Consider the following 25,177-nt stretch of genomic DNA (forward strand, 5'->3'; position numbering starts at 1 on the left):
TCTCTCCTTCTCCCATTTCAAACACTTCACTTTAAACACAAGTGAAGAAGGTGGAGTAAGGCTGTCTCAGAGCTCTGCTGTGTTGTCTGCAGCTGAAACGTCTTCAATCGTGCCTGGTAGAGACGTCTTTGAAAAGTTTTCCGCTCTTTCCAAAAGTCAGTCAAGTTATTGTTTAAAGGCTTTTTGGTCATCAAGTCCACCTCTATGTTTTGCTCATTCAAATGAAGTGTAAATGTTTGCTCTACGTGTGGATTTATTGGTTTCTAATTAATATTTTGAATATTTTTAATGAATAGATTTTAATATTTCATTTTTCTGTTTTTATTGATTGTTTTTTCGAATGTGCTTGTGTGGTTGTGAATGCAAGCAGTTGTCGACTTTTGAATTTCTTTATGATTAGTAAAAATTCTATTTATTCATTTTTTTTTTGCTGCAGATAATTGCTGATACCCAAAAAGAGCAAACAAACAAACAAACAAATAAACAAAAACAAACAAACAAACAAGCCAAAATAACTTTAAAAGCCCAGAAGAAAATTGTTTTCTTGTTCTCCAGGGTGAAAAAAGCAGACGTTTCTAGTTTGGCCTCTAATTTTGTGCATATGACAGATTAATACAGCGTTGCAATGCACAATAGGCACCAGCTTGGAAAACATCATGTGCTTAAGTGTGTTAGCTGTCTGAACTCAGAGATATGCAGGGATGATTAATGCAGCCGTATTCCCATCTTATAATTAAAACACGGCGAACATCAGAATGGGGTCTAATGACGTGTTTTTCAGAAGCTAAATTCTGTTTTAAATGGAATCAGAAAAGCCTGAAATAAATCCCAAATGTTTAGGGATTCACCAGAAAGGGCTGAAAAAGGTTCAAACCAAATGTTTTTGGAGTTTTAGTGAGGATGCTAGCAGCCGTGTTGTGAGCAGCAGCCGTGGATGCATTTCTCTGTTTGATGTGATTTATGACAGCTGTCACTACTGCCGCCTCCACAGCAGCCCGCCAACATACCACTTGAATAATTCAAGAATAAACTTATGTCACATGTGAAAACAACCAAGAGGGTACATGCAAGCCTTAACCAAACTTAGTAAAAAAGAACTTAAAACCAGAAGGAGAACTCAAAGAATTTACTTAAAGATGAGTCTGTAGAAAATCCGAAAAGTCCCAGTTACCACAGTGTTTTCTCTTAACCTTTGCTACTTTCAAAAGTGAATTGTGATGCTTTTGAACCAACACGATTCTCTGATTCTGCAGTGATAAATAAGAAAAATACCATAACGAGTTTACTGTCAGGTGCTAAGCAACTGCAGGCTCCTCATGAAAGATTTTTATGAATTCAAGTATATTTCTTTTTTTCTCTCTTGCCAGTTGTCCTCCACGCAGGACTGCGTTTATTTTACCGCCTGGTACACCAAGACTTATCCATTTGTTTCATGTTTCTGAAAGCTAAAGATATGTATCAGACGAAGACGCCTGGCGTGTCTGACACAGTGGTACGTTTTTGACGAATGTCCAAGAAAAAAATAAAAGAAAAAAACCGGCTGTGAATGACACAAAAACGGTTTTGTCCCCTTGTGAAAAAATTCAAGGTCTGCATTCCAAAAAACCTCATTGTAAAGAAAAAGCAAATGAATAAATAAGAACATTTATTTTTCATGTGGCTTAGTAATAAATCGAAATCTCTTATCTGGGTTTCATATTAATAGCATCTCTGTTCTTTGAGCTGTTGCTTCCTAATATAGGCTACATATATGAGATGCTGCAAGCATCAGAATTGTGAGAGCGTATTGATTTAGACATTTCTATTCCAGCCCAGGGATAAGGTAATGACTCCCCTGAGAGGGACTGGTGACCTTTAAATGATAAAAATTCACAATCTCTCAAAAGTTGAGTAATTATCGTATTTGAAATGTAATAAATCACATTGAAATGATTTAGGATTGAGAGAGTTTTAGCAGCCAACATTTATTATTGTTTCTGAGATTTAAAAAAGCAGCAGACAGTGATGCCTACAACATTCCTAAAATGTATCCTTATATGTAAAACGCAAACATGCAGACTCTCATACAAACACTTGTGACTAGAAAATGCTTCATAGGGTTTTATAAAAGTAGTTGTTTTTAATAGTATTCATTTAAGGCAATCCAATACAAAGCATTTCACAACCAACCGTATGACAGTTATCAAGTACAATAAAAACCCTTGAAATGTAAAGCAGAGATTCATGCAAACCAATATCAAAATTCAAATCAGACTAAAATAATAAACAGATTACAAAAGAGGATTAACTGTAACATGCAAATTAGCTACAGTTTCTTTGCCACTGGTGAGACAGAAAATGTTTCAGGGACCAGGCACAAGAGAAAAAGAATACAGTCCAGGGTTACTGTCGTGGTCGGCGCGGAGACGCCAGGTCTTGATGCGCTGACTCCCTTTTTTCAAACAGTATCTGCTGGCACAGTGTGCAACACAACCCAAAGAAACATGCAATTTATAACCATACCAACAAATCAGGGCTTGAGAAACCAGCAGTAGGAGAAATGGCTTGTCAGAAAATTTTCCAAAATAATCAAGAGATATATGCCAAACATTTAGCAGTTAAACGTGCATGGCTCGTGGGGCTTACGCACCCTCAAGACTCCCTGTCAAAAACAGGTTTCATTTAAAAATATGGTCACTGTTGTGGAAGGTTATCAGAGCCAAGCTGCAGCCGTTCCCTGAAACCAATCAAGACATTTTAAAGCCAAATACCAAATGTATCCTCATTTTTCAGCAGTCTCCATACAGTTCGTATACCCCAGGCATCATTTCCACCTTTGACAATCTAGTATATGATCCTTGAAACTGAAATACAACTTTAGGAACTTCTAATTGTAGTTCTGTGAACTCCAGCAGACAATTTTGTTTGCAAAATTAATCTTAAAAGGGCAGGTTACTGTATTAAATGAATCTTTAATTCTATGAATGGGTTCTTCGGTGCCAGAACACAAGAAAAAAACGAATTCATAGTTCCATATTTTTAAGAAAAAGTTCTGTTTTGAACCTTTCATCCATACTCGCCTCATACTGCTTTTCAATTTAGAACTAAATGAGGCAGAGTGACGGCCTCTCCAATCTTAAAGGCCTTTACTGTTTTCGACATAAAGGACTTCCATCTTCAATTATTTTGAGGTAAAGATAAATTCATTGCTGGGATGTTAAATGAAAGAGACTCCTTTTCTTTGTTCTGTCTTTCAGAAAAAGCTTCAAACGGAAAAAACACACTTAAAAGTCAATAATTGTAAAATTAATTAAAGAGTGATTGTTAATTACCTCATAGGAAAAACAGTTACTGCTCACAAAGGGAGATGAAAGAGGGGGATTCAACACAAATGTTAACTGAGAGGTATTGAAGAAACAGCAGAAAATGTTGGTCTTCACAGTTACATTTGCAGTTACTGTTGGAAACGTTGAACATGTCTTTACATTTACAAAAATGTTGAATATACTATATTAAAAAAAGGTTTTCACCAACACTGCAAATAACCGTTTTTTTATTTATTTGTTACGGTTTTGGTCTTCATTTTAAAACCTCGGACACACTGATGTGTAAATTTAGAAAACATGTGAGTGTCAGTCAATCACAGCAAATCATCAAACTCTAAAATGAATTTGATAGAAAAGTTGAACTTAGCTGTTTCAGAATTAAAACGTCCTGGATTTTCATCTCCAACAGCGACAGTGCAGTGTCTGAGAATGGATCGAAAGCTGAGGAACAGCAAATCTCTGTGAAGCACTTTGAGTTGGAAAGTTAAATAAAGTTAAGATTGAAGAATCCATGTAGAGCTGAGTCCCACTTCACTTTTAATTTCTACTCTTTGATTTTAATAGCATTCTCTTAAAACCAATAACTTCTTATAAAATCTCTTCAAATCAGATTGATTTTTGTCTAAAGACCCACTCCAATGAAAATCATATATTTTAACATGTACTTGTGGCATTTTTCAGATTATGGAGGGGATGTTTAAAGAAAATTAAGATTGAAATTGTGTAATTGAGTATTTCTTTATGCAAATTGATGTGAATCAGGATCAGTCGAAACATGCAGTTGAAAAAAAAAAGAGCTTTTTTGTGATGTAAACAACATACTGGGCGGTCCACAAGCTCCCTGTTCTACTCCATTCTGATGCATCCACTTGCAGACAAACAGATCCGTGTACGTCTTTGTTTTCCTTGTCTGAGCTGGCTTCTGGATCAAAACGGCTGGATTGCTGCAATATTGCTCGTCATTTTTTTTTTTGCACCGCTAGTGTTAGGTTAGGGGTTGACCACCTTGTTTTATTGATGCATCTGATTGGCCAGTTTATATTTTGAATAACTTCAACTATAGAAAAAATATCATTAAAAAAATGAGGATTATCCAGAACATTTTAACAGTCAGAGCAATGAATGACTGAGTAATAACTGTTTATTTCTCCATAAAGTCTATGGGATTTTGGCTTCTTGGAGCCAGCGGCCACTTCCTGTTTGGAATGCCAGGGGGTAGGAGTTCCTCAGTCCATTCTCATCTACATTACAGCCAATGCAATACATGAAGAAAAGTGGAAAATTACGTTTTTGTATCCGTGGAAACCTTTGAAGACAAAATAATCTTTGAATTCGTCTGCTGTGTGACTTTATCAGACTGTCCAATGCGTTTAAAGGTTGAGTTAACATGTCTTTAACATTACAGTTGTGCTGTTTTTAATGAGGACCATTTGTTTTCTTGCTTAAAAGAAATTGTTGAAAGAAAATCCCCCTTCAGTTCTCCTTTTTTGAGCTGCAGCTTTAAATACTCCTCAGCTGATCATAGCAAGGAAAAAAAGCTTATTTGGTGGGAGTTCAGTGCTTTATGTCTTAGGGGTGGTTGTGCTTTGCTTCCTCCTTTTCTTAATAACTTGTATATTAATTATTTTTATTTCAGTCCTCCATTACTGCAGCTTCAAATTAGCTACCTAACCACTGCAGATCTGTTTCCTCTATAATCCTTTTGCTATACTTGAGGGATTTAATAGAGGGGTTTTGCATAGCAATTAAATAAATACATTTTATCTACTTCTTCAGGGTGATAAAGGTAATTTTTTTAACAACATGTAATACTTATTACAAATCAAAGTATCAGGAAATGCTTAGCATCACCTTCCTGTAATTTAATGCAATAAAAAAGCATTTCTAGTTTTCTGTCCAACATGCTGAGCTGCTAATGTGCAGTCATTTGGTGATCTTTGTTGAAATGTTTCCCATGATTTTCAGCTGCAATTAAAAGTTGAAAAACCACAATATGTCAAAAATCACTCCGTCCCCATCATGGGTCGCCACAACGAAAAAGTCAGTTCAAGTTTAATGTTTGAGGTTAGGTTTAAAAATTGATATCAAACCAGTTTTTACTTGAGAAATGTAAAATCTATAAACCAAATTCATGAATCCATTTTTTAAAGTAAATATTGTTTTTATGTAACCACACTGGGGTAAATTTTAGAAGTTACCTACAATAATTCCTATAATTCCATTAAGATTTTTCTTTTGGTAAAGCATCAATGAATCTGTCTCAAACACAAATATGTTAAATATTAGAATTTATCCACCATTTTGATCCTGTTCATCTTAGATAATTCCAAAAGCTCAGACTGTATCAACTATATCATAACAGCCAAAATTAGTGCTCGTTGAAGCATAATTGACTTAAAAATGTCTTTAACTGCTCCAACAAAGAGAAACAAGTTTGTCATGTAACCAGTTTTCCGACAGTTCTTTCTCTCAGTCATGTTATAATATGTGAATTCTCTATTTTTCTTCAATAAAGATCAAATTAAATTAAACTTCAAAGACCTATTGGAACTTCATACACAGGGACAAACCTTTTAGCACCATAGCGAGCCATAGAAGTCAGACGGCTCCCTGACCTTTTGGGTTAGCCTCTCAATCTGACAGTTTTATTAGGACTTTTTTTCCTGATTTTTTTAAGTGGCTGATAAATTATTCATTTTCTGTGCAATCTATTAAACCTGAATATGAAGATTAACTGGAGACTGGAAAGTGAAATATTCATTATGATAAATCTTTACATCCTAAGTTCATGTGTCACAGCTGCAACAATTTCTATTAATGTTTTTATAATTATTAATGGCTTAAGTGGGAAAAAAAGTGACCTTGATGAATAAAATGTTTCTTCCTTGAAAAAATTAATAAACAGAAATTTTGTTACTCTGATTAAACATTGACAATTGCTTTTGCTGGATGTAAACAAATATTGTGCTTTTCATGCCCTCTATTTATAATTAAAAATACTTTAAAAATAAAGATTGTGCAAATTTCATATTTTATGGTTTTATTTGTGTCCAAACCAAATTAGATGTCCGAGCTACTCTTAATAAAAATGTCAAATAAATACTCTGACATGAAAACTAAAACTCATATCTAACAAGCTCCTATAAACATTTAACCTATAGGGTGGGAGGTGGTGGATCTAAAAACCATGATAACTGCTGCAGTAATGTGAATGCAGACACCCCCTAAATGTAAAAAATTATTGGAGAGGGGGATGCCTGAAAACGCCTCATCTTAGGCCACTCAGATGACGGATGACTGCAAGGTTTGGTTCTGAGTTCACACGTCCCGACACATTTAGAGAAACAACCACAAACAGGCACAAGTTTTAAGCACAACATGACCTTTTAGGAACCGACCTGCTGTCAAATTAGACTTGAAACAGTCACTGCCCGAAAGGCTTTCACCAAAAAGTCCTGAAAAGTTTGTTCAGCCTTTCCTGAGGAGACACTACAAGAAATTAATCACAGAAGAAGTTACATTTAAAAAAAAAAAAAAATCAAGGTACTGTTCTTGTTGACACTTGCAGGTTAGAGCACAAAATTCAACTCTTATTTCGAGGTGCGTCGCCATGTATCGACACCAGAAAACAAGAGGTAGAGAGTTCCCGCGGGACTCTGAATGGCTGCTGCATGCTGTCTGTCCAAAGAGGAGTCTCAGATCTGTGTGTGGTGGTGTGTGTGTCCAGGCGGTGTGTACGGGGGTGGAGCGGGGTTGGGTTTGACGCCTCGGCTCTTCATGTACGAGATGAACTGGTCGGGGATCTCTGCTAGCACGTCTTTAGCTAGCCGTGCCATGCTCAACACATGGTTACCTGTCCGGTCCATATAATCTCTGAAAGGAACAAACTAAGGGAAAAAAAGTATAAAAAGTAATTAAACCTTAATAACAACAAGATATAACAATGTGATAATTAAGATCTCAAAGATTGTCAGACCAAGTTGTATAATAGTTGTAATACAAGTTGTCTGGACAAAGAATAATGGAAAGAATAATGGAAATATCCCTTGGATCGCTTTCACAATGCACCTTTGAGAGCAGACTATAAATATTAACATTGTCACCCACAAGCAAGAGCTTGTTTGGTGTTGGTACTGCTAGAAAAACATGATCCAGAGAGTAAAAAGAAGAATAAAACCAAACTTTTAAGATATTTTGCAATTCTCTGACAGCTAATCAGTAAAGGCCTTTTCAAATCTGCATCAGACAGATTCAGATTTTAAAATGTTGTTATTTCTTTCTCCTGTTTGTCCTGATAAGTAGCTGAATAGAGTTTTGTGGTTCTGTTTTAAACTGTATGGGCAACCTCTATCTATATTTCTATCTAACCCTCATGTGTTTGTTACTAAACAGGATTTTTTCACATTATTTTTGATTAGTTTTGTTGCTTTAGTTGTTTTCTTGGTTCTATTTATGAAAAGGCAACATTTTTGTGCACAATCACACACTCAAACCTAATACACACAAACAAATCAAATCAAACTTTTTTATATAGCTTTTTTCCTATGAAAGCATAATATTAAGTGGTTTACATTAAAACAAATCAAAATAAAAAAATATAAATTAAATGAGCTCCGTCCCCATAACTACACCCTCCCCCCCACCGCCACCCTTTTCACAACTGCCACCCCATAACTGATGGGAAAAGACATGAGGAATAGAAAATAGGCTGACCACAAAAAAAGAAAAAGTTTGTTATTGGAAATGCTAATAATATTTGGGACCTCCCTCTCTGTGAACACTTGCAAAGCCAACCAAATGCAGCATCACAGGCGGAGACCAGCCTCACCACAGCAAAGTGGCGATGCGGGTCCCCGACAAGAGCTGCAGCGGCTGAACAGCAGCCAACCCAGAAGGAGAGGTTCCAGCTGAGGAAGCACCGGAAACAAAAATAAAAATAAAAAGTACACATGCTGATAAAAGCAATAAACAATAAAAAAAATGAAGCAAGGTAAATTAAAATCAATCATTAATAACCTAAAATTCATAAAACAAGATAAAATGGATAAATAAATACAAAACAAAAAAAATAAAAGTGGAATAGTTACGCAACACGTCACGGGCCAAAGCTGAGTTTCTGATCGGTTGACCAAATTCTTCATCAAAGTTTAGATATTTGAACTTGCATCAGAATTGTTGGCGCCTGAAATGCCGCTCCTAGCCCTGCAGCAAATCTGTACATTGGCTTAACATTAAAACTGGCTGCCCCTGCTGCGTGAATTGTGCTTGATGTGAATGTAGCTTGAGTCAAAGGAGAGAAACCTAAAAGTGTGCTTTGAGATGTAAAAGTGAAGGTTTCTTGATAGCAGTAACACTCTAGGCTGCTCAGTGAGGTCAGACAGAATCCTAAAATAATGAACTGTAGAATGCAGCCTGATGCAATCCAGTCCTGATGTGAATGCACCGCGACTCCTGTTGTCATGGTGTCAACGTTACTAGGCTTTTACGAGCTTTCTTAAGAAGATTGGAAGTAAATGAAGACGAGTAAAACATTGGTCCCTTTGTATTTTAAAAGTGCTGCTTAGATTGATCTGTTTTCTGTTACTTATCACAGTGCAACAAATATAACATTAGATAACGGGTAAGACCCAAGATAACATCTATCTATCTATCTATCTATCTATCTATCTATCTATCTATCTATCTATCTATCTATCTATCTATCTATCTATCTATCTATCTATCTATCTATCTATCTATCTATCTATCTATCTATCTATCTATCTATCTATCTATCTATCTATCTATCTATCTATCTATCTATCTATCTATCTATCTATCTATCTATCTATCGCTGTCAGTGTGTCTTTTGGCAGAAATGGTACCTGCATAATAAAAGAACCAGGAACTCCGACCCTGTACTTACTCTGAAGATACTCAAAATCTGGATTTTTGACACAGCAGATGGTGAAGGATGACATCTCACTGTGTCTAAACCAACTTGGCAGGTGTTTTATTAAAAGACGCATTAAGTCTCCAAGGTGGTACAGCATCAAACATTTTGCATTGTTGTTCCCCTGTGATCTCCCAGCAGCCACATTTATGTCCTCATCCACGGACGCTGACAGATGGGGTTTTAATGTACCAGCAACATCAGTCAAGGTATGGAAGTGAAGGTGTGTGAAAGCGCTGTTGCTTAAACATTAAAATCCTAATTGTAGTCAAATACTTCATGAACCCATCTGTTTTTTTCCCAGATACTCCAACCATGAGAAATGACACCGTGTTTAGGGTAAAAAAAAAGGCAAATCTAATTATGCTGTAAAGGATGCTTACCTGAACAATGTCTCTCTCTGCCAATTTCCCCCGAGATGAGACTCTAATGTCATCACCATCCAGTTCCACCATCGCTACAGGGGCAAGATCACACACACAAACACAAGGAGAACTCATAAAAACCTCTGCCTTTAGTGCAGAGACCGCTTTAAAAGATTATTTGCATGGAAATGATGCAAAGTCTTTTTGCTCAGGTAAAACCAAAAACATTTTCCATCTTTATTGCCTTTTTAATCAACTAATAAGTAATTTACTTTAGATTTTGCAATTTAGAATCATCAGGACTAAACACTGCAAACCCAGCAATTAACCTCAGCTGATTCTATATCCAATTATGTTTGCGTACACCTACGCATCCTCTTCCCTCCAGGCTAAAATGAGCCTGCATTGTGTTCTTCCTCTCTGAATTGGAGCCAGGGAGATTAGCAGAAACTATAGCTGGCTGTGTGCAAGAACAAAAAGAAAAAAAGACGTTTTTGAGGTTAAAAACAGAAATTCACATTTTGACAGACTTGCAACCAAATATTAACTCCTAATTGTAACCCACTAAAGAGGTCTGGTTGTATATTTTCTCTCTCTATATATATTCAGATTTATTTTTTCTTGATATTATTCCTGCAGCAGTCCTGGACTGCAAGTACCAGATTGTTTTCCTAATTCCACTTTCTTACTGCACGTTTGAGTGAAATCCTCCCACCCCTCAATAAAATGGGGCCGACATCTCTATGGGGCTTACAAAACGTTTCAAAATCCACCAACGAAACCAATAAAACATGTATCAGGGATATCCAAAGAAAGTTTGAGATTATTATGGGATACCCAAAGGACCTATGGCTTGGCACCCATCTTGTGGCAAAGTCTAAAATTCATATTTTCCCACAACATGGAAAAAGAAAATTTTTGTTCGAGCGATCTTCACAAAATTTCACACACACACCACCAGCCTACCACCACGACCCACGTTTTGTTGATCTTTGACCTGGGAAGAGGCCGCCATCTTGTTTTTTCTTTCTTTCTTTTTTTAACGTTAACATTCACACCACTGCCACATCAATTCCCGGTTATACAAAGTTGTTCATCATGTATATTTTCAGTCAGTAAACCAGAGTACGTGTTCATAAGCATCGTTTTGTACACTCCCTTTTCCCTCTTAAATACTTTTTTTAGAACAGAACAGCTGTCGATCACACTCATCCTTCAGTAAAGATAAACTCGCATGGCCTTCTATCTGTTATCCTGAAGAAGAGAAATGTTTTATTGAAATTAAAGCAGATCTGGTCTAAGATATCCAGTATATTTGACCCATTTTGCCCACCATCTCGAAGCTTTATCTCTTTGCATCTCTACTGTGAATGTCAGTCTTTCCACAACACAAATGTCATGTATTGTTCTATACCAATCATCCAATGTTGGAACATCTGGTTTTAACCACTTTCTTGTTAAGGCCTTCTTCCCTCCCACCAGCAATGTTCTCTTTAAATATTTGTCTGCTACAGACCGCATGTGTTGTATTACTGTTCCCAAATATAGAGCAGATGCCTTAAAGGGGAGAGTTTTGTTAAATGTTGTCTCCAGACATTTATGTATTTCTTGCCAAAAGGATGTGAGTTCAGGACAATCCCAGAATATACGGTAATGGTCGGCTTCAGATGAGCCACATAACCTCCAACAACTTGTACCAACACCTAGATGTCTCTTTTGTGTGGGGTGATGAAGAATCTGATGTTTTTCCATACAAATTCCCTCCAACTATGTGAATGTGTGGTTCTCCATTGGGATTTACAAAAAAAATTTCCATTCTTCATTAGAAATGAACAATCTTCATTCTCTTTCCCATTTACTTTTAACACATTGAGTGTTTGGGTGTTGGGAGTCCTGCAGACCCTTGTTCTGTCTAGATATTATTCCTCGTCCCTCTTCTGCTGATATGTAGGCTGTTGTAAACACAATCAGTGTGTCCATCTTGTATTTTCAAAAAAATAAAAAGGATTATAAAATAAAATCACCAATTTTAAATCCTCCTAAAGATTTCGATCTATTGCTTCTTACTCTGCAAGCATCATTGGGAAGCTAAATGTTGGTTTTAAAGTTTGGAGGTTTTCCCTGCTTCTAGCATATTTCTTACTCGAATATTGTGAAAATGTAATACATGAATCGTTGGCCAAGCTTAGTGAACCAATATGCCGTACGATGTGAACATATGAGGAATGTGGGTGTGGGTGACAAAAACCTCTGTTGCCAAGAAGATCCAAAAAAGTACTTTTGCAGATTCTTCTTAAAATCACATAGACCCGTTTGCCACCCCCTGGTGACCAAAAAGTAAAATGGTTGCTATGGAGATAAGCCAACACAAAAGCCGCCATAAAAAACAAACAACAAAAACCTCTTTTAACAAATTTGTATGCAGCTCTGACCAGGGAGGCAGGGGAAGAGCGGGAGAGGAAGGGGTGTTTTGCAACCTCTCAGCGAATGAATGGGGGCATCAAAAGGGGAAGGCAAGGGTGGGAGTGGGCCATACAATGCTGCTCCCGGCTGCTTTCTGCTGGTTATGGCAGTTACGGAACAAAGCATTCACAACAATTGCAGGGAGATAAAGTTAGCATACCATCGAACTCAGCCTGACCAACTCCAACTATGATGATGGACATGGGAAGCTTGGCAGCCTGTGAAGAAAAAAATGATAATAAATTACTTTAGTTTGTTATAATAGTCAGTTTTTACTATTTGAAAAGTTATCTTTTATGATTTAAGTTATGTTAGTACACAACTAGAGGTATAAAACACGTTAAGCAATGACAAAAAACCTGAAAAGATGTTTAAAGGAGTCACGTGCTTTGTCATATAAATGTGAATAAACATGCACACCACTTAATCTAGAGACAGAAATCAGCAACTGCTGTTATCAGAATGTGGAGGCATAAACTGCTCAACAGTGCCGCCTAAACTGCAGGGACAGCAGGTCTTTACTATCAGTGCTGACGCTGTCACGATCGCGTCCCCACCAATCTCACCACTGATAGTTTTGCAGAAAAATGCTTTTCCCCACAAACACTTCAAAATGTTATCACACAATTGACAGGCTGGGAGGGCAAATTGCTGACCTGCAAAAAGAACCATATTGATAAAACACCAACAAGCACGGCAGAGGTGTCCAAACATGGTAGTTGGAATTGAGGGACGGACGTGTCAGCAAACAGCTCGATAAGGTCTGACACGCACACTTGGTGAAGGGATGAACCAGGAGAAGAGGGAGGAGAGGAGGTGGCTGCTTCTGCAAGTAAAGCCTCCCTCCTCAATCGCCCACCCAGCCACTCCCAAGCTCCACTGCAACTAGGGAGGATTCAGTGTTTGTCATCTAGAACAATTCTCTGAATAAAATCCAGATTTCGGTGAAAAATAACTTGAATGTAACAGCCCAACCATTTAAAGCATATATTTCCAACACATAACATTTTCAACAAAAAGTGGAAACTTAAAGTTTGGATGCTCTATATAAACGAACCTATATTACTGCAAGATTTGAAATCTTTACCTCACCTTTAAAAGCATCATTAATTTACTCTTTTTTTCCCTTTACCTTTCACATGGAAATGCCAACATATTTTACAGGCTTACCTCGGAAAAATTCAATTTTAAACAAAATCTTTTTGTCAACGACAGAAACAACAACAAAAAACAGTCAGATTTGCAAGTAAATTAATGCTTTTTCAAGTCAAAACCTTTACTTAAAAAAGTCTAAATGTATTCAGCAGTTCATAAATTAATATTTTTTACTAATATTTAACCTCTTGGACCCGAGCTCTTGTTTGACATGCCTTTTTTTTTTTTTCGTAGTCACAGGGCCCCAACTGTGGTAACGTGATGTCCACATATGTGGACGCTAGGTGTATAGAGGTTAAGATAAAAATTGTAAGAATAAAACCATTTATTTTCTTAAATTTTGAAAATTACTTTGGTATTGCTTTAACATTTTCTTTTATTGATTTTACTCCCATAAATATTCCCTGGTTTTTTTTTTTTTGCAGTAGCACAGCAATTATGTAATTTAAATAAAATTTACTGTATGAAAGGACACACCAGACAATTTTTTTTAAAAACCTCCAATTACCCCTGTGGGCAAAATCTAGATATTTTTGAACACAGTATTCGCAGCATGGACCTTTCAGTTCTTATCATGACAAACTCAAATACGCTGATAGTGACAGGGATGAACACATTACTATCAACACTTCTGCAGCAGCATTGTGGCAGATCAGTGTGATTATCTGTTCTTAGTGCCTGCCTGTCATATCCACAGAGAGTCAAGTAAGTAACTCCATACTCAAATATGTAAGACTACGGCCACATACCCCAAAATACCCTAAATGCAAGTTTTTAGCTAAATCTGCAGGTGGCCGCATTTGTAATTGAGAGGCGGCAGTCACATTTTTACACGCTGCAGATTGGCCGGGAAGGTTTTAAGAAAAATGTCTAATTAAATGGTGACCGGACGTTTTTTTTTTGCATCGGTCGGTGGCCGCAGGCGCATTTACAGGTTGCACGGTGGCAGTCCAGTGTCAGGCGCGTAGAAATGCAGCAGCATGATAATCAACTGATAGTAGGGTCTCCAATGTCCCCCAAATCGTCTGATGATCGGTCGATGTCAGACTGCCCCCCCTATGCTGCCGTCCCACTGCCACCGTCCAATTGTTAGAAATCCTACGGTAGCAGCAGGGGGAGTCGACAGGGGCTGTTGACATGGGATGGGGGCCCGGTGATGACCAAACATCAATCTGGCAATTCCGGCCACTGTGGGTCTTGCACATATGGGGAGACGCCATTGAAGCTGCACAAAACTCATCACGACAAGATTATAATGTGTGCTCATACTCTGAGTTGCAGAAAGGCCCACATTTTATATGACCCCTGGGCTACTGAGCGGCTGGCGGCACTTAACAGGGATGGCCGCCGTATTGAGACATTTATACATTGTTTAATCAGACTGCCACCGCCCAGCTGTTGCCTGATTTTGTTATGACGGACCAAAAATCCGCTGGACTGCCATCGTCTACATCCATGACCACGGCAACGATTTTCTTTTTAAATTGGGCAGCAGCATCCAATCATGAAGATTCTGCCGATGGCTCCCCATTGCGCAAAGGTAATTGTATGTGTGACCGTAGCATAATATAGTATTAATATAGTTGAAGAAAATTTGAAAACATTCATGTTAGCTGACCAAATTAATGACCAAATTAATGAATTCATCAATAAAAAACTTTTTTAGCTAAAATTTTTAACTTAAACTATCATTGATTTTACACTTGTAATATCTGAAGTTTCTGTGTATTTTGATATTTTTTCCATATTTCTCATGTTTTGCTTTTTAAGGCCTAAATCCCTAATGTTTTTGCACATCATATTTTGTATTTCATAAGGAACATCTGCATGTTTGTACTTTATAGCACCACTGCAATTCTAGTGTTTGCCTAATCACAAACAGGCGCTCGTTGCTGCTGAAGTTGTGGCATCTCAAAGCATATAATTACACACTGCAGATCCTTTTATTCTCCAGTGTTTTTGCCACCACTTAAGTATTCTGCACACAACTGTAAGACCATAAACAGATGCTGTTGCCATCAGGCAATTATTTTAGTTTACGACACAATTCAATCCTTCTATGAGGGTCAAAGTGAGTAGAGGGAAAAGAAAAGGCTTTTTATTACATAATTTTCATTAAATAATGTTAAGAATGTCTTAAGATGATTAGTGGTTATTAAGAAAAGCACAAGTTTAACAACATTACTCTTCATCTTATATTTAAATGTCTATAGGTCAAGTGTAATTACTTTAAGCTGCAGATAGAACTTTCTCAGCTTCAGTCAACAGCTAAACCTATTATTTCTTTTTTCATGTAATATAAAAATTGATTAAACAATATTTACAGTTAACCTTAAGCATTACATGATATTTTAAAAAAGCTAATGTGCTGCAAATTAGCTTTTGAAAATATTACTTGACAATTTACTTTTAGGCCATTTGTATGTCCAATCATATTTTGATCTGTTGTAAAAGCGTTCTCAGCATTCTTTTCATTATGATTTTTTTAGGACTTAGTTTCAGCAGAGCGGCAGTAGTTCTTTAGAAATTGGCTGATAATTGTTGATAATGTCAATGACAGAAATGCTTTGATCTAATTCAGCATGTGAGTTGCCCCACCCACATTCTGGACCTGCTCATCACAAAGGGGGTTAATATTTACAATGTCAGTGTGGTTGATGTTGCCCTCTCTGATCATTTCTGTGTATTCTCTGACCTGTCTGTTGCTTCCAAACCACCACCTGGCCCTGCAGTTGTCCAAAGGAGACAAATAAATGAGAGCACTAGGGCACAGACATGTTAGTGCCATATGAACCATCTCGTACTCTGAGGACCTCAGGGGCCGGCCTCCTGTTGATTCCCAGAGTCAGAACTAAACAAGGGGAATCAGCGTTTCAATATTCTGCAGCTAAAATCTGGAACAGCCTCCCTGAAGGCGTAAGACAGGCCTCTTCTGTGTTCATGTTCAAATCTAGACTTAAAACATTTCTGTTTAGCCGTGTATGTGACTGAAAGGTCCTATCTGCACTTTTCTTTCCTTTCCTTCCTTTATTTTTAAATCAATTTTCAAATTTTTTCTTTCTTTTAAAGTAAATTTTACGTTGATTATTTCTATGATGTATTGTGATTTTAATGCATTTTTCTGTTTTGTGAAGCACCTTGAATTACTTTGTGTATGAATTGTGCTATACAAATAAACTTGCCTTGCCTTCTGAGATGGGACTCCTTCGCCTCCCTAATATGGAGAGCTCTCTGTTTACATGCTCTTCTGAGTTTGGGTGGGTGGGGTTTTGGCGGAGCAGGGAGCTTGTGGTCCACCCAGCGCCTTTTTCTACATCACAAATATGCTGTTTTTTTATCTGCATTTTTTTGCCTGCTCCTGCTTCACAATGATTGGAATAAAGAAAAACTCAGAAATGCAATTTTGAGCTTGATTTTCTTAACGTTTGACCTCAATCATCTGAAAACTGCAACAGGAACATTTATAAAACACGAAAAACATAATTTTGATCAAACTGTGTCTTTAATGGGCGGCAGTTTAGCTCAGGCGGTTGAGCAGGTCGTCCAACAACAGAAGGGTTGGCGGATCGATCTCCGCTCTCCCCAGCCAGCTGTCCCCCCTCCCCCCGAGCGCGGCCAGTGTGCAGCTCACCGCTCCCCCTGGGTCAAAGTGGGGAGAAGAATTTCCCCATTGTAGGATGAGTAAAGCATCAATTAATATTCAAGGGAATCACCCAAAAATGCTTTTAAAGATATTTTTTCCTTAAATTACACTGCAGGATGGGAAAAAAGGGTCTAATCAGGAATACATCTATGTGCATGTTTGCAGTCAAGCCACGCATCGTCAGTCAGCAGTGATTGGTCCAAGTTGGTCCGAGTCCACATTTCAACGGCAACCGCTCTCACCAATAAGGAGTGAGCATTTTAGAAGACCACACCCCTTCCACCCAAAGTGAGCTCTGGAGAATCTGTCAACTAAATGCTTCGAAGGTTTGAGGAGCTGCAGATTCATAAGAGCTGCTGAATGTTATTGTCTTAGCCATGCTTTATGTTTAACAAAGCATCTGTTCATACATTTAGAAGTTATTCTGAGCTGGTTCTTGCAACAGTTGGGCAAATAAAGATGTTTGAGAAGGAAGCGTTAAGAGAAATTGTATTTTTTGTTTTTGTTTCATTGTGCTTTGTTTTTTTCAATATTGCTTCCTGTCTTGTTGCTTTAATTCATATTTTTTCCCGCGGTATGAACCAGAAAGAGGGCCAGACAAAAAGCAGGAGAGGCCTACATCGATCATGCTTCGATGCAGGCACGGCTGTGTTTCATGTCTTCACCGAGTTCGTGCTCACTGTTAAAATAAAAACTATTTTCTGTAAATGGTGAGATTTCAGAGAAATAACAAAGTTCTCGGCTTTTAACCTCAGTAACTTTATGTGCAGGTTACTTGCTTTGTCCTTTTTTTTTTAAACTTTTCTTTTTGGGAGTTTTGGAATAATATGTCATCCACAGCTAGTGTCATAAGGACTGATGTTTGGTTTTGTGAAATAAAAACGAAAACCTTCCGTATTGCTTCATGATCAGTGTTGTTGCTTACATGGTAGGTGGAGCTACCAAGAACCATCTTCCATGACCCCAAAGGGAGAACAGTCGTTTTTCAGAAGAACCCTCCAGTGAAAAATGTCGGAAACTGTTTAAAAAGTCTGCAGGCAAATCTGATCAGCAGGTAAGATCCCCGTAACAAGTGTTTCAAGGAGAGTCCCCTAATTTAAAATCTGAGAAACCAATCATCTGAAACCTCCATCCCTTAAGATTTTCTTTGGATGAGCTGATCTCAAAGAGGTAATTGAATGTCTGTCTCAATTTAATGAAAGAGCACTGGCTTCCAGCTAAGAATATCATCCAACCTGACATTCCTTGTTGTCATTTGATACTAGTTGTTTCTTTCAGATATTCAGTAGTGATAAGATGATAAGACTCCTCTTTATCTGCCGTCTTTGTTCACAGTTCCTGCCACATAGGTCAATCAAACTTCTCAAACTCATTACTCCATCTTCGGCTGTGAAGCCTTCCGCTTTTCTGCTTCAAATGACTGGAACATAGTTTGAAATCAGCTTCAAACTTTCATCACTAACATCTGTTTGTTCAGACAGAGACTTCACCAGATCATTGCTGATACTTGTTCCTGTGTCCTGTGCTGTTAAAGATCGACTCTGATGAAAATTGTGTTTTCTGGGTTAGGGGTTTGTGGCATGTTTCTGATGATAGAGGACATATTTAAGGAAAATTAATCTTACAGTTGGATTACTGAGTATTTCTTTATTCAAATTGTTGTGAATCAGGATCAGACAAAAAAAAATCCCATTTAAAAAAAAGTGAATTTTTGAAAATACGTTGAGGGCTACAAGCTCTCTGCTCCGCTCCATTCTGATGCATCTACTTGCAGACCTCTAGATCCATGTACTCCAGTTTCTTTCTCATCTGAGCTGACAATAGCTTTGATATTGCTCGCCATTTTTGTTGCACCGGTCAGGTTATTTTGGAGTTGAGAAGGTCTATAAACTAGAAGGAGCGCAGGTAAACAGAAAGCTCTCAGCAAGGTAGAGGTAATGGGTGGGTGAGGTTGCTTTGCCCCAGTGTTCCTGTTCACATCTCAGAGGTGAATTTCGTATAAACTGCTGGCGCTCTGCAGAAATTATGTCCTATAAAATGACAGGTTTTTATGATTTTGGTTATAAACAGCAGAATCATAATTAATAGACCACTGGGAACACTTTGAAAATAGATAAAATATGATTGGAGTGGGAATTTACCGTATTTCAGTCAATCTTGTGTATGCACACTTTTTTTATGTCATTTACATCAGTAAGAGCACTTGGCCAAGTCATGTTTGTAAATTCTCATACATCTCTACCTGGATAAATAATGGTACTACTACTATGTTTGGCTTTCTTGTTTGTCTGATCATTTTTATTTAAATAAATGGCACAAGTAATCTTCTACTATCATTTAAGATTGCTTTGATAATATAACAGCTGTGGTAATTTTCTTCAAAATTATCTAAATTTGGATTATCATTATTACAGAGTGAAGATATAAAGACCAAATAGACCAAACACGTAAAATCTTGTGTCTGCATGAGGTGTGTGTCTTCCAAAACAGCATTATGATACAGAGGTACAGCAGCAGGAAAAGCAGCAGAGACTGTCTCGCTGAGGAAATCTGTTCTTTTCTTTGCATTTATCAGCAAGATCATGGACTTGTTTGTATTCTGCTCATGTTGGTAAAAAGCTTGCCAGCAGCATAAAGATGGGTAAAGTCTGTTGACTCACAGTCCTGTCGTCCTTTCAGAACACAATGTGTAGAGCAGGTAGACACCAAAAAAGATACGGTGGACCATCTACTATTCCACAACTAAACACCAAATACAAAGAAACGTTCAAATTAAGTAAAGAAAAAAAAGTATCTATAAATCGAGAACTTCTTCACACATACTTTTAACCCACTCCATTGTGTTTTTGGTGTTTTTTTACATGTTCTTGTGGCACTTTTTGATGATGAAGGACATATTTAAAGAAAATTAAGCAGAAATTTGTATTTTCAGAGTATTTCTTTATTCAAATCAGAGCAAAACGCTCCTGTGAAGTTGGGATTGTGAGGGGCTGTGAGCCAGTGGGAAAGTACGTAAACATAGAGCTCTAACTTATGGGCGACAGGACGGGGGGTTGCATTGCTCAATGTCAATGGTCGCACCCACACCCAAAAAAAATGCATAATCCCAAGTAAAAGAACACCAGGAACACTTTGAAATAGACCAAAAAATGATCATGGTGGGATCGTCCTTTTATTAAGATAAGAAATATTTTTCCTAAAGTGCTCCATTGGGATAAATGTCTTAAATGGAGTTTAGACATAACTGATACTATATACTGTAAAAGGAGAAGGTTTTTAAAGTATGAATTACAGAGACTCAATAGAGAACGCAAAGCAAGAGAAATATCACAATCTCCTACAGATTTTTTAAATGATGAATATTGTTCCAACGTTTTTAATTGCATAAAACTGCAGCAATTTAATTCCGATCTGAATGTTGGAAGATGAGAGGAAACCAAAACAAAAAAAGAGTAGAGCAGTTTAAAAGGGAAACACATGCAGACAGGAGGCAATTCTCTGTTAGTGAGAATGGGAGATATTTTAAAAATAAATTTAATTTGCAATTGGGCCCAAGTTCTGATTTAAGGAGGAGACTTGCAGATGACTGACATGTTGTTATCTGTAGTGCAGCGTATAGTAAATCATATAAATATTTCTAACTGGACGGACACATAAAAACATTTGAGCACGTTTGAGCAGAGGTTCATGAATTCTGAATTTAGCCCCTCACTTTCTCTGAATACTTTTTCACTTTTCTGTCAAGCAAACATCTTAGAGAATGAACATGCACGATGGAGGTTGTTTCATCCCTCACCCAGCACCGTGAAGAGCAGAAAAGGAGAGCAGTGGAAGCAGCAAGGATCAGTCGACCACAGGACTGCAGGCAGTGAGATACAGCAGCAGGCAAGATCTTAAAAGGAAGGTGTGGCTGTTCTAATGTTTTGACTAACAGTCGCAAATTCCCTTTAAATCCAGTCTGCTGGGTGTTCTGTGCCTGTGGCAGGCAGAGGAAACGGAGGCGTGGGAGGGAAGTAAAGAGCGAGAAAGAAAAAAAAACATAAGGAAAGCAGCCATCTGTTATTTTACATCTGAAAGAAGAAAAAGTGAGGACAAGTTTAAGGAAAATCTTGGGAGAATTCATCACAGTGGTTTTCTTTCATTTCCTGCGACAGTAATGTGTTTGATTCGTTTACAGCCTCTAAGTGGGAAAAGAATCAGTCTTTTACTGAAGTAATTCATTCATCTGTTGATTGCTCTTGATATTTTTAGGACAGCCACAACACCACATTAAATGCCACAGCTTTCAATGACATCGCCCTGGTGGGAAAAATGGTGGATTTATTATTTTTTAACTATGGCTCCAGCAGCTGCGTTTCCATTGACTTGCGACAACTAACTTGTCTAAAGGAGACACAATTTAGCATTTAGAAAAAAAAGCATTTGCACTTGGATGAGGTGGTTTTTGAGTCGTATATTGAAAGTGATATATTTTGCAAAACTGCAATGGGAACACTTTTTTTTTAAATTAAATGAGTCATGTGACCAACAACCGGATGGCAATTCGCTTCTTGGTAAGAACTGGGACGCACAGCGGGCGCCACAGCATCGCACAGCTCATCAAAAGTTGAGCGTGTCATGCAGAATGGATGTATCCACAGCTCTTTTGTGTAATCACCAAACCCTGATCTCCCAAAATGGCCTCATCTATAGCCGCTCTCACATGTGAGGAGCTCGCAGCTCTATGGCCTGAAGAAGACGCTGACGTCTCCCTTTGATAGATGATGAAGAGCTCTAGTGCGGTGGCAGAAATGTAAATAAATCTGCTGTAAATGCGGGCAAATAACCTCAGTTGCTAAGGAAGTTTACTCTTGCAGATTTTTTTAAAATTTACATGGATCTGTTCGGTATCCCCAGGTGACGAAAACATAAAATGGTTGCTATGGAGATAAAACCCATGTGTGTGTTTTTTCACATTTATTTGACACATGCAGATCTGAGCAGGCTGGTAGAAGCAGAGGTGGGGGAGTCAGTGAGATTTCTATGTAGGCCATGAGGACAGTGGTGCGTAACGGCTGCTTAGCAAGTGAGGTCTGGTCAAAGGTGGGTGGCGAGGGCGGGTAGAGGCGGGCAGCAAGGAGGGGGGGCAAGTGGCGCCTGTGGGCCATCCTACGCTGGTTTAATTTATTTGTGGTTTAGATGCCACATTGCAGAAACTCCTGCTACGGATTCTGTTACTTTTTTCAATGATGTGAGTGACAAAGTGGTGGTGTTGGTAACAACTAATTCAAATTTACAAGCAAACAGCTGGAAAAAAATTCCCAAAACAAGATTGCCTGAAGAAAAAGCATCAAGGAAATAAGGTATGAGCAATACAAAAGGAAAAGTTGGAGGTCAAATTTAAACAATTTATCCTTTCTACCTTCAAAGGGAATGTGAAATCACCTGCAACATGAATGGAAAAGCGTGCAGTGCACACTGGGAGGTGGTTGCAGGAGCAAAATCCTGACTTCTGTGCTTCTGTTGCTCTTCAGACAAAAAAACTACAGAGCTATAAAAAAGGAAGGGTTGCAGAACTTGTTAACACCAGATGGTGCGTTTACTGAGATCTAAGAAGAACAGTCTTTGCATCCTGGATATTATAGAAATATTGCCTGTGTCTCCATCAATAGAGAACACTGAAACAACCCCCAAACGGCTCCCTGATGAGTTTCCTGCCACGCCTCTCGCTTTGTACTTCCCTTTCCCCGGCAGTCTGTCAGCAGATTTTAATTTTTCGTGTGCTATTTCTTTTGCATCAACAATCTTTGCAGCTACATTGCTTTCCCTTTGAGAATAAAGTTAAATTCAAACTCAAGGGGAAGTTTTTTTTCTTTTGCATAAACTAATTTTTTCTGGAACTCTCCCCCTCCCCTCACTTATTCTTACATTTACAATAGCCTCTTTGGTCTGAGCCATGTCTGAGATGACGCCGTCTGTGATGATGAGGAGGACGAAGTACTGCGAGCCGTCTTGCACTGCTGCCGCATACCTGCACACAAAAAAAGAGCACTAAGAAGCATCCCACATGAAGTGTGAGCTGAAGGATTGATGTGGAACATGAATCTGTCACTAGAGAAGCATAATCAGGAGCGCCAACATCACGCAAACTCAATCAAATGCTATTTGTTATCGCTGTGCATCAGTGCAGTTCCTCATGAATACAAACATGAGGCAAATGACCACACAAATGAGCGTGAAAGGGAGTTCATTTTCTTGATAAGATCTCCCCCTTTACAAGTTCATCCATTCAAATGCTAAACACAGACAAGTTGTGTTTTCCTGATGCAGCAGTTTGTCGTCCCTGTTCAGGCATTTGTGGCTGTTAGGTTATAAAGTCGTGTTCCATGATCGAGCTCTGGTGTAATTAGATGGAAAATTGACTGGATGAAGCTCAGCAATTAGGACAGTGGAGGGAAAAAAATTCAGTGAGAGGTGATGCTGCCGTCCCACTGAAATGGTGGTTTATAGGTTTCTGTCAGATGATAGATGTGAGCTGAACTCCAGTGGGAGCCCACAGGCCCTTCTGACATCCGTTTTACAGATTAAATCTGGTGCTGTGCTGCTATAAGTCAAGGAAAATTGCATATTCCAACAAATCTCAGCGTGTTTTAGGAGGCAGCTGCGCTTATTGTGCATTGAGGAACTGACAAAAATCGCTTTATTATTTTTGTTAGTACAAATTAACTCTAAATCCCAGACCAGAGAATATAATTTGGTATTTTTTGTGGTAAATAAAGACTTTTTATCCTGCAGTTGTGGCTTTGTGTTGTTGCTCTACGTGTCGGAGTGACCCTACAAAGTCCCAAAATAATCAAGTTCAGGAATGAGTGCTGCACACACAGGCAGCACTCAGCCCAGTTCAGGGTCACACAGAGGCTGCAAGCTGCCAAAGTGAGAGAAAAGTAATGAAAATTCTGTTTTGTATTTTGAATTTGTATGTGTGATCTCATTTTCTGGACTGCTGCCTCTCTGCAGGAAGCCTCCCTGCATGGCCTTCTCACCTGGCCACGTGGTTCACTACAGGAGCGAAGTTAGTTGGTCCATACAGCTGCACTGTCTTCAGGCTTTCATGGTATGCCTCTAAAATGCCTTCAATGCCATTGCAATAAGGATTTTCCAAGTTACCATTCTGGAAAACAAAAAAAAAAGGGTAAAACACCAATTTTAGGGGTTCATGAAATAAAGATGTGACTAAAAAAGTTATAGGACATATTCAATTACAACAGTGGGTTGTCAAAATGAAATAAAAAGGTGGGCAATCACCAGTGGAAATTCATGAGACACCCGGCCGTCAGGTGGAAGTTTGGCCCCAAAGCCCAGAGCCGGGAACATCTTGTCGCTGTCGTAGTCCTGAATTATTTCCCCAACGGCCTTCAGGGCCATGGCGTAGGCATTCAACTGGTACGGGTTCATGTAATGCAGGGAGGTGGACTGGGATGGATTACCTGTCGACAAGGGGAAGTTCATAATGTTGATAAAATCTGCATGATTTGATTTAAAATTAATTTGGTGATTTATTTATAAGCTAAAGAACTCTTTTTTTCTACATCTTAAGATTAAAAGTGACTTATTTTTCAGGTAAAACCTTATTCTGATTTAGTCTTTCCCAAAAAAAGCATCAGAGGTTGGATGACAGAGCTAAATCTGTACTCTGGTATGGGGGGAAAAATACTTTTAAAGCTTACGCAAGAGCAAACTAAGTAATCTTCCAAGAACTAATTAGGATATGACAACAAAAAAGCAAGAAATAAAATAACTACTCATGTTCTGAGCATCACTTTAAACAGAATAGGATTTACTGGCTGAAATGTATGCACAAACATTTACAGAAAGAATAAATACAATAAAAAAGAACATTTCACTTCTAACATTGCACAGTCACTGTTGTGCAGATGAAGCACAAACAAAGAAATAATTAGACAATTGTCTATTGTAGAGGAGGAAGAAGACCTCTTTTGTTTCAGATTTCGTATAGTTCTTTTTAAAATCTGTTTAAGTATATTAATCTCAGTAAATATAAATCACTGTTGGTAAAACATTTTTCTACATAAAATATTTTAGGAACATTCCAGTATAGCCTTTAAATGTGATTTGGTTCTGATGAACAAATGAGAACAGAAGGTTGTTCGTCTGCAACAATCATTATCAAAAACAGAAAAATTGAGATTTCTAAAAAGAATCGCAGGAAATACACTTAAAAGGAAAACATTTGAAGCTTTGTGCTCCCCGCAGACAAGTTAACAAATCCCAGAAACTCCAAGCAGGAGGAAAGAAGCTCTCATTTGGCACCAGA

At 38.1% G+C, this 25,177-nt stretch overlaps 1 protein-coding gene across 2 annotated transcripts in view; it reads right to left on the reverse strand.

The window, feature by feature from the left end:
• Positions 1 to 2,094: 2,094 nt before the first annotated feature.
• The window catches only part of cpne5b (copine Vb), a 172,174-nt gene continuing 149,091 nt past the window's right edge, over positions 2,095 to 25,177 (reverse strand). For both annotated transcript variants that reach the window (XM_011475541.3, XM_020703540.2), the window contains 6 exons: positions 24,148 to 24,329; positions 23,886 to 24,013; positions 22,771 to 22,873; positions 12,226 to 12,283; positions 9,621 to 9,694; positions 2,095 to 7,192 (listed from right to left, as the gene is read on the reverse strand). In XM_011475541.3, the coding sequence (XP_011473843.1) occupies positions 7,001 to 7,192; positions 9,621 to 9,694; positions 12,226 to 12,283; positions 22,771 to 22,873; positions 23,886 to 24,013; positions 24,148 to 24,329 (737 nt within the window). In that variant the 3' untranslated portion in view covers positions 2,095 to 7,000. The remainder of the gene's footprint in view (positions 7,193 to 9,620; positions 9,695 to 12,225; positions 12,284 to 22,770; positions 22,874 to 23,885; positions 24,014 to 24,147; positions 24,330 to 25,177) is intronic.

Source organism: Oryzias latipes, chromosome 5, assembly GCF_053564925.1.
Source record: "Oryzias latipes strain Hd-rR chromosome 5, Olatipes_Hd-rR_3.1".
NCBI lineage: Eukaryota > Metazoa > Chordata > Actinopteri > Beloniformes > Adrianichthyidae > Oryzias > Oryzias latipes.